Source organism: Onychomys torridus, chromosome 14, assembly GCF_903995425.1.
Source record: "Onychomys torridus chromosome 14, mOncTor1.1, whole genome shotgun sequence".
Classification (NCBI taxonomy): Eukaryota; Metazoa; Chordata; class Mammalia; order Rodentia; family Cricetidae; genus Onychomys; species Onychomys torridus.
The window spans coordinates 29436496-29447077 of NC_050456.1; the positions used below are offsets into that span (position 1 = coordinate 29436496).

The 10582-nt window shown below is 37.8% G+C and overlaps 1 protein-coding gene across 1 annotated transcript; it reads right to left on the minus strand.

Moving 5' to 3' along the window:
* Positions 1-7458: 7458 nt before the first annotated feature.
* LOC118595155 (40S ribosomal protein S18-like) lies at positions 7459-7905 on the minus strand. Its single transcript, XM_036205404.1, is given in 1 exon segment — positions 7459-7905. A coding segment is annotated over 1 exon segment (447 nt).
* Positions 7906-10582: the final 2677 nt, after the last annotated feature.

The window sequence follows — 10582 nt, forward strand, 5'->3', positions numbered from 1 at the left end:
TAGGCTCCATAGTCTCCATTACTTAGAGTCCTTGCTAGGGCCATCCTCAGAGGTTCCAGGATGTTTCCACTGCACTAAGTTTCCACATCACTTCCTAAGTGCCCACCTATTTTAATCATCTCTCCCTATACTCTCCCTCCATGCCTCGCTTCACCACCTGATCCCCCCTCTTCCCATCTCTACCAGCCCCCCAGTCCACCCACAAAATGTATTCTATTTTCATCTCCCAGAGAGATCCGTGTGTCTCACTCCCCTCCCACTCCCAACCTCTCCTTTTTTCTAACTCTCTGGAAATGTGTTGGAAGATATTTCTGGCTGGTCAGAGGTTGTAGCCTCCCCATGGCCTGGCAGCATATCTCAATAAGCTCCAAAAAATGGAGCTCCCTTTCTCCAGCAAAGCTTCCCGCTCTCTACCTGCCCTTCTCTGGAGAATGTCCCTGGGCCTGGAGGACTGACTTTATCTAAAAGCTGTCTCTAAACCAGATTCCTCACTCATCTTTAACTTGGCACTTGACACAGATCCCTGCTGAGAAGACTTGTGCCAGGAGCTCTGCTGTCCTACCCTACTGCCTCATACTAAGCCTTGTGATAGGAATGCACCACTTAATGCAAATTACAGTTTGCCACCAAGCTCCCCAATCATATATATTCCTTATACTCTGGAATAAAATTGAGCTGATTCACCAAATGTATCTCCATTCATGCTCATGGGTGGCCATAGCTTTCTGGAGCCCCATCTGCTTCTTCCCCCTCTTGACCTGGTGGCCAACAGGTTGAGGTGGAAAGAGAACCCACACAGATCTGTGGATTGTAATGTGATTATCCTTTACTTTACGGCTAATATCATGTTTGTCTTTCTGGGTCTAGATTGCCTTGCTCAGGGTCATTTTTTCTCATTCCATCCATTTGGTTGAAATGTCATGATGCCATTTATTTTCTAACAGCTGAGTGATATTCCACAGTGTAAATGTACCACATATGGCTTTTCCATTCTTTGATGGATGGATATCCAGGTTGTGTCCAGTTTGTGGATAATATGAATAAAGTCACTATGAACATAGTTGAACAATTGTCCTTGTGCTAGGATGGAGCATTTTGATATATGCTTAAGAGAGGTATAGTTGAATCTTGACTTAGAGAGATTCCCAGTTTTCTGAAGAACCAACATATTGATTTATACAGTGGCTGTACAAGTTTGCAGTCTCACCACCAATGAGGTGTGTTCCTCTTGCTCCACATTCTCAACAGCATTAGTTGTCAATTATGTGATTGAACTTAGCCATTCTGACAGGTGTAAGATAGAATCTCAGTCTTTTGATTTGCATTTCCCTGATGACTACAGGTGTTTAACATTTCTTTAAGTGTGTTTTGTCCATTTGAGATTCTTCTGTTGAGAATTCTCTGTTTATATCTGTATCTTATTTTTTAATTGGATTATTTGATTTGTTGATGTTTAGTTTCTTTGAGCTTTGTGTATATTTTGGATATTAACCCTGTGTTAGAAGTGGAGTTGATGAAAATCCTTTCCCATTCTGTAGGCTGCCTTTTTTCCCATTGACAGTCTCTTTTGCCTTACAGAACCTTTTCAGTTTCATAGGTCATATTTATTAACTGTTCATCTTAGTGCTTGTGCTATTAATGTTCTCTTTGGGAAGTTGTCTCCTGTGTCAATTTATCCAGGGCTATTCCCCACTTTCTCTTTGCCAGGTTCAGTGTATCTGGCTTTATGTTGATGTCTTTGATCCATTTGCACTAAAGTTTTGTTCAGGACTATAAATATTGATCTATTTGCATTCTTCTACACAGAGACATCTAATTAGACCAATTTTGAACCAATTATAAAGATGCTTTCTTTTTTCCATTCTGTATTTCTTGATTCTTTTCAAAACTCAGGTGTCTATAGGTGTTTGGATTTATGTCTGTGTCTTCCATTCAATTCCATTGATTCAACTTGCCTATTTTTATGCCAACACCATGCAGTTTTTATGGTACTAGTGCTTTTTATTATACTTATTGCTTTGTAGTATAGCTTAAAGTCAGGGATAGTGATACTTCTAGAAGTTTTTTATTGTGTAGGACTGTTTTAGCTCTCCTATTTTTTGTTGTTATTTGGTTTTCCATATGAAATTGAGAGTTATCTCTTCAAGGTTTGTAAAGAATTGTGTTGGAATATTTGTAGATATTGTGATGAATCTGTAGATTGATTTATGTAGGATGGCCATTTTTACTATGTGAATTCTACTTATCCATGACCACGGGCAATCACTCCATCTTTTGATATCTGCTTCAGTTTCTTTCTTCAAAGACTTGAAGTTTTTGTCACACAACTCTCACTTTCTTGATTAGGGTTACCCGCAAGAAATTTTATATTGATTGTGGCTATTGTGAAGGGTATTGCTTCCCTGATTTCTTTCTCAGTCCTTTTGTCATTTGTATGTAATAGAGCCACTAAATTGTGTAGTTAATCTTTTGTCCGGTCATATTCCTGAAGGTGTTTATCAGCTGTAGGAATTCCTTGGTAGAAGTTTTAGAGTTGCTTATGTACTTTCATATCATCTACAAATAATGATACTTTGACTTTTTCCTTTCCAATTTCTATGCTCTTGAACTTCAATTGTTTTATTGTTCTAGCTGGAACGTCAAGTACTATATTGAGTAGATATGGAGAGAGGACAGCTTTGTCCCATACCTCATTTTAGTGGGATTTCTTTGAGTTTCTTTCCATTTAATTAAGGTTGGCTGTAGTGTTTCTCTAAATTATCTTTATTATGATTAGGTATGTCCCTTGTATCCCTATTCTCTCCAAGACTTTTATCATGAAGGGGTGTTTGATTTTGTCAAAGTTATTTTCAGCATAAAATGATACGATCATGCATTTTTTCTTTCAGTTTGTTTATATGGTGAATCACATTGGTTGATTTTTATATATTGAATCATCCTTGTATCTCTGAGATAAAGCATACTTGATCATGGTGGATATTCTTTTTGATGTGTTCTTAGATTCAGTTAGCAAGCATTTTGTTGAATTTTTTGCACATATGTTCATAAGGAAAATAGTCTTTAATTCTCTTTCTTTGTTGAATATTATGTAGCTTGACTATTAGGATAACTGTGGCCTTATGGAATGAATTTTACAATGTAATTTCTGTTTCTTTTTGTGGAATACTTTAAGGAGCACTGGCATTAACTCTTCTTTGAAGGACTGTTTGAATTCTGTGCTAAAATTGTCTGGCTCTGGGCTGTTTCAGGTTGGAAGGCTTTGATTTTTTAACTTATTTATATACTCTGCTGTCATATATTACATCCTGACCACAGTTGTCCTCCACTCCTCTCCTCCTAGTCCCTCTTGCCCACCTTCTCTCTCTTTCATACCAACTCCTCCTCCTTTTTCTTTCAGAAATTTCTCCCAGGAATATCAGCCAAACATGGCATAACCAGTTATAATAAGGCAACGTACAATAGCAAGGCTGTATGAGGCAACTCAGTAGGAGAAAAAGAGTCCCATCAGCAGGTGAAAGAGTCAAAGACAGTCTGTGTTCCCACTGTCAGGAGTCCTTTGTAGTGTGAATTCTAATTGATCTTAATAATTAAGAGTCAAGTATCAGGGTGAAAGTTGGAAGATCAGAGAAGTGGAGCAGCCAGACACTAGAATAACTCCTTACCTATAGGAATCTTTAGATTGAAAGGGGGCAAGCTTCTGTCTCCACCCTGCCTTATCATTTATTCTCTCTGTTCAGCCATATCACTTCCTGTTCCATATCACACTCCTCCTAAGTGCTGGGATTGAAGGTGTATGCCTCCCAAGTACTGATATCTGTCTCTGTGTTTTTATTATTAAAACCAATTACAATTCACATTATATCTGTTACCCCAAGTTGGGTGCCATTTGTAGCCAGAGGGTTTCCTGTTCTGCCTGATCCCATAGCTGATTGCAAATAATCACTCAGAGACTTATATTAATTACAGAATGTTTGGCCAATGACTCATGCTTGTTTTTAACTAGCTCTTACAACTTAAATCAACCCATTTTTTATTAATCTGTGTATCACCACATGGCCCATCACTTACCAGTGGTGCTCTGGCAATTTATTCCTTGGGTGGCTGGTTGGCATCTCTCTCAACTCCACCCTTCTCCTGAATCTCTACTTAGATTTCGCACCTAGCTCTATTCTGCCTTGTCATATGCCAAAGCACCTTTATTTATTAATCAATGAGAGCAACACTTATTCACAACATACAGAAGGACATCCCACATCAGTCCCACAAGAACACCAAGCTACACAACCATAACATATATGCAGATGATCTAAGTTAGACCAATACAGGTTCTGGGATTGCAACTTCAGTCTCTCTGAAGCCCTATAAGCCCCTATTAGTTGATTCTGTGGGCTGTGTTCTACTGGTTTTCTTGTCTCCTCTGCCTCCTATATTACTTCCTTCCCATCTACTGTAGAGTTCCCCAACCTCTGACTAATATTTGGCTGTGGATCTCTGCATCTAATCCCATCAATTGCTGGATGAAGTCCCTCCAATGATGGTTATAGTCTATGAGTATAGTAGAATCCAGAATCATTTCATAGATTCTTTTTCAGTCACGTTTGGTTCTGTCCTAGGTCTCTAGCCTATTCAGCTTCTGGTCACTTGCCTTCCAGTCAGTGTCAGGTTTGGGCTCATTCTTGTGGCTTGGGTCTAAAGTTTGACCAGTCATTGTTTGGCTACTTACACCAGTTCTATGCCACATTTATCTCAGCATATCTTGCAGGCAGAAAAAATGTAGGTCAGAGGTTTCGTGGCTGGGTTGGTATCCAAGTCCCTCTACTGAAATCCTTGCTGCTTACAGAAGATGGCCAATTCAGGCTCCACATGCCCCATTTGTAGGAGTCTTCCATAGGGTCACTTGATGTGACATGTCTCTCTGTATGCTTCAAATATGTGTTGCTCTGATTGGTTGATAAACAAAGCTGCAATGGCCTATGACAAGGAAGCTTAGCGGCAGGTGGAAATCCAAGCAGAGAGATAGGAAGAAGAAAGACAGAGGCAGATATGCCAGACTGCTGCTCAAGGAACAACATGCCAGCAGGTAAGTCATGGAACACGTGGCAAAACACAGATTGATATAAATGGGTTAAGTTATAAGAGCTAGCTAGCAAGAAGCCTGCCATAGGCCATGCAATTGTAAATAATATTAAGCTCTGAATGATTATTTTACAATGGCTGAGGGCCCACAGAACCAGGAGGAACCTGAGGAACTTGGGACTGGAGAAACCTTCTGGCTACAGTCACCCTTGCAGATTCTAGGCAGTTATCATTGCACATTTTCTACCTCACTCCCAAAGGTCCCTTAATTGCAGTTACCTCTCCCAGTATTCTCTCCCTCCATCCTTCCCTGACAACTGATTTCTTCTTTTTTGTAATCAGAGTAGAATCATCCATAAATATAATAACAAAGAATGGCCCCAGCCAAGTGAAGTAGATACTGGTGGTAGATGCTTCAACAAAATGGAATGGACTGTTAAGCTCCAGGTTCTATAGATGAGGTGGTGTTAACAGCTGCCAGCAGAGAAATCTTAGAAGTCAGTTCTAGAGGATAGCAGAACCTGCCAGTATCTGAATGAATATGTAGAACCTACCCCAGTGCTTCATAAAGAGCCAAGGAATACAGAAACATATTTCAAGAATGAGAATTATGGTGATTATGTATTAGATAAAAAATGTGAATATACTATATGATATTCTCTGATGTAAGAATAATAAAAATGTAAGCCATGTTTTTAAAAGGCCCAATTTGTCATCAGAAGATAAAAATATTACCCAATTTAAATAACCCCTTTAAAATGATATAAAACCATATAAATTGTTTGGTTGACTCTCATTCTGCAATGCATTGAAACAATGTCTAACAAATTACCATGTGAGTTATTCTCAATATGACTCTCTTTTACCTGTTAGCATGGTACCATGATAATCAGAAAGCTGAATCTGGTTAATCACTAACATCTCTGTAGACTTCAACCAATCAGTTCAGGAGAAACCATTCTCTAATGTCCAAGCCAGTCCTTGTTAAAACAATTTAGTAACAATTTAAAGTGCCTTCTAGACATTAGGGCAAGAAAATTATTCATATAAGTCTGAGAATTTTACATATAAAAGGTCCTTAGTGATGATTCATCACGTACATTCAAAGCTGAAGAACCTTCTCATACTATTGACTATCTCAAATTTTCTCTTTTTTTTCCATGCCTATGTCACCTTCAAGTTCTTTGCCCTCCCCTTTTGAGTCTCTGTTTCCTATGAATAAGTTGAAATCCAATATTCTTTTACTTTTAGTCTAATCTTTTTTTAATTCTTTGAGAACTTTATACATGCGCAATATATATTTTGGTCATTTTCATCTCCCACTGCTTCCCTTAATTCATCCTAGTTCCACCCCACGGCCTCATTCCTCCCAACATTCTGCCCTTTTTCTAAAAAAAAAAAAAACAAAAAAAACCCCAAAAACAAAACAAAAACAAAAACAAAAACAAAAACAAAACAAACAAACAAAAAAAACCCCACAGAACCCAAATTTTGTTGCCCTTATATTTTGAATGTGGAGTCATCCACTGGAATATGGTCAACCTATGATAAATCACATATTAAAAGAAAACTAAATTCCTTTCCCCAGAAGACATCTGTGGTCAATAGTTCCTCATGTAGGAGAAGTGACTCATGAGCCATTCCCTGCTTGCCCTCCCCAATGATGGAATGTTGACTGGAATGATTTTGTGCAGGTCTTATGCAGGCAACAACAGCTGCTGTGGTTTTTGAGTGCAGTGATTCTGTTTGGTTCAGAAGAAAATAATTTTTTTTTTTTTTTTTTTTTTTTTTTTATAGCTGAGTACTCCATGGACTCTTATTCTCTGAACATTGCTCACTTGTGAAACTCGGTGTTAAACCTTCACCAATGTGCAAAAAAACCTGCTAAGTTCTGAAAGGTGCACTAATCTGTGGTATAGAGCTATAACTTTAGAGGGAAGTTTGTTTCTATGCCCATTCTACAAAATAATAGTAATAGGTTCACCTCTTGGACATGTGGAGCCTACAACCATAGGCTTTTAGCCAAATTTGCACCATGAGTCACCATTTCCTCCTTAAGAGTGGACCTAAAATCCAATATGCAACAGATTAACCCAATAACATCATGTAATTTTTTTTTTTTTTTGTATTTGTGGGCATGTCTTACCTTGTTAGTCATATCGTAGGTTATAGCTTAATAAACTGTTAATGATTTTTCTTACACATCAGACTACATAAAATGTCTGTTTCTAAGAAAGCTATCCAGCAAGGAAAAACTTCCTGGTTAGTAACATGATTTTTCCATGCCCTTTAGACCAAAGTACATGGAATCTTCAGCAATGGTGTCTTTTTCTTTTTCCCACAGGCATATAAAATATTTATTAACAGCAAAGGCCCAGGGACTCATTTCTTCTTGGAAACACCCATAGTACAGCCCTGGTGGCCAGTGGTATTGGTGTGCTGACCTGGGACATGAAGGCCCCAAAAGTGGCACAGCCCACTATAGGCTCTAATCTTCTTCAGCCGCTCCAGGTCCTCAAGCAGCTTGTTAGCCAGAACCTGGCTGTACTTCCCCTCCTTCCCGTCCTTCTATCTGTTCAAGAACCAGTCTGGAATCTAGTACCGTCTTTGATTCTGCATGATGGTGATCACACGTTCCAACTTGTCCTCCGTGAGTTCTCCAGCCCTCTTGATGAGGTCAGTGTCTGCTTTGCTCAACACCACATGAGCATATCTCTGCCCCACACCCTTAATGGCAGTGATGGCAAAGGCTATTTTCCACCGCCCATCTATGTTGGTGTTGAGTACTTGCAAAGTGTGCTGGAACTTCCCAGGGATCACTAGAGACATGGCAGCGGCACAATTGGCGGCGTGTAGGCCTCCTGGGGAAAAGCAATGGTGTCTTATTATCAAGTTCTAGTGGGCATTCCAGAATAGTGCCAATACCCTATATTGTTTTGGAGGTGTCCAGAACAACACTTAACCACCAACTGGAAGGAGGTATCTCATCCCTAGTACTGATTTGAGGTGACTTCAAAGAGGAGCATTAGCCCTTTTGTAGGCTAACTTATTACAAAAATTATATATATACTTGGGGAAGGGTTTTTGTTTTTGTCTTTTAGGAGAATGAAGGCTAAGAAATCTGAATAACACTGGACAAATGAGACAACTGAAGAAAAAGGACAAATCATCTGTCCCAAGAAAAAGAGTAAAATGGCCTATTGGTATATCATCTACAGAATTTCATAAATCTTCCTAAATGTTTGTTTCTGCTCTTCTCTAAAAAATTAATACTCTTAATCTTCTTGTAGTCCCAGTTCAATTAAAGCTTCAAGCTGATTTTAGAGTTGGAGAATGGCTCTCTCCTCCTTTAAACTCAAGCATGTTGTTAAAAGGAAAATGAAAACTCCCTGAATCATACCAGAAGAAAGAGCCATCTTCTGACATGGGACAGGAGGAAAACCAAATTAATTAAGGGACTATTCTATTACTAATCTCAATTCTTTGATTCTATTCTGATTCTTTAAACTTTTCTTAAAGTATGAATTTTATATCAAAATTTACAATATATATATATGTGTATATATATATATATATATATATATATACACATTTTAAACTTTGTTAAGATAATAATGGTCATATAGAGTACTAATTAATTCTAGAGAAAAGGCTTCGATTAGCTGCCTATACATGTCTTTGTGTTCGAGTCTCTTGTTAAAAAAAAAAAAGACAATTACTAGTTTTAAATACTTTACATTCAATTGGATTGTTTTATATTGTATACAAATTATTATTATTGAGATTGAGATTGTTAGAATATACCATACATGTATTTCTAATCTTGTTCGAGATACTGTATTTATACCATTCATTTAACAATATAATGCAATTTGCTAATCCTTGAATGTTAGTATTACCAACTATTAGGATATATAGAAATGAAAATTAGTGGTTAGACATTACAAGTGAACTTGTAGTCATATTAGGTGTGTTTTCAAGATCAAACAGATATATTTTAGATAGACAGGTCATCTTCAAACCCTTCAGAGATCTACAGAATATGGCATTTAAAATGTTTTAATAACTTAAGAATTTTTCTTTTTTGCTATGATTATGAGACATGACGGCTCCTGGCAGTACCAATCTACTTCAGAGAAAATATGGGCACTGAAAAAACTGCATATGGAGCTAACTTTCATTGTGGCAAAAGTTAGCCACTGGACAACAAAGTATCCTCGAATCAACTGCTGACAAACAGGACAGACAGGACATGAAACCAAGGACTAACAATTCTTGCCAAAACAAGTGTGGTTGTGGCTTTAACAAAAGGCATCTTCTGAAGCCAGGACTATATGGCACCATCCCTGAAGTGAGTGACCTTTGCAATCTGTAAAAGGTACCGTGCCCTTTTCTTCAAAGGCAGCTGAACAGGGAGTGGGCCAATGGCTTCTGATATGCAATGGAACAGCAGATGAAACAGTTATTCTTGAAGAATAACTAAGCTCACCTCTCTCAATAGTAGACTGGTGTTTAATAGAGAGATGTGGAGAAGAACAGGATGCCAAGATGAAGCCACATATACACAGCCAAGAAAAATGGACAGCTGAATTGAAAAGACATCAATAATTTCCAGAATTTAAAATCCTGAATCATGACATGACACTAATGGAATTCAGGTGTTTCTGGTACATGGACTGCTCTCACCAAATGTGAGGTCAAACTGTTGACCTTGTATACATCTTAGTTCACAAAAGAGTCTGTCAGATACGCTAAGCCTGTAGGCTGAAGATGATGCCCCAACACTGTGGAGAAACCTCAGGTGACTGTCCAGGCAGCTGGCTGTTTCTGTCAACTCACATTTTTTTTTTTTTTTTTTGAAGCTGCTTGCATGCACTTCTTGTTTTTATTTTTTATTAGGTAGTATTATTTCCTTCTTGGGTCTCTGAGGGAGTTGAAGATCAGTTAGTTATAGTTATAATTATCTTTGTTAAGGATTTCAGAAAAACTTACTAAGAGCTGTAAGTGTATAAATTTGAAAGACGTTATAAGACAGTTCTGTTAGCTATATAAGTTAGGATAAAAAGTGAATCAGGTACATTCTGGACTTACCAAAATAGGATAGATAATGGAATTATTTTCTCTGAATTTGTCAAATACAAATTGACTAGACATTGTTTAGGTATTTATTGTTTATATATATGGTATATATAGTTATTATACTTTTGTATATAGTTTTTCTTATATTAGTTATAACTTTTTCCTTTTTTTCTTTTTATTAAAATAGAAAAGGGGAAATATAGTGATATTTTAATTGTATTGAAATGTGATTTTATTTGTATGTCAATAAAATTGCCTTGAGGTCAGAGCAAGCCAGAGCAGAAGCCGAGCAGTAGTGGGGCACGCCTTTAATCCCAGCACTTGGGAGGCAGAGGTAGGCAGATCTCTGTGTGTTCAAGGACACAGCCAGCATGGCAGACACATGTCTTTAATCTCAATACCAACCATAGACGACCTGGAGGTCTGT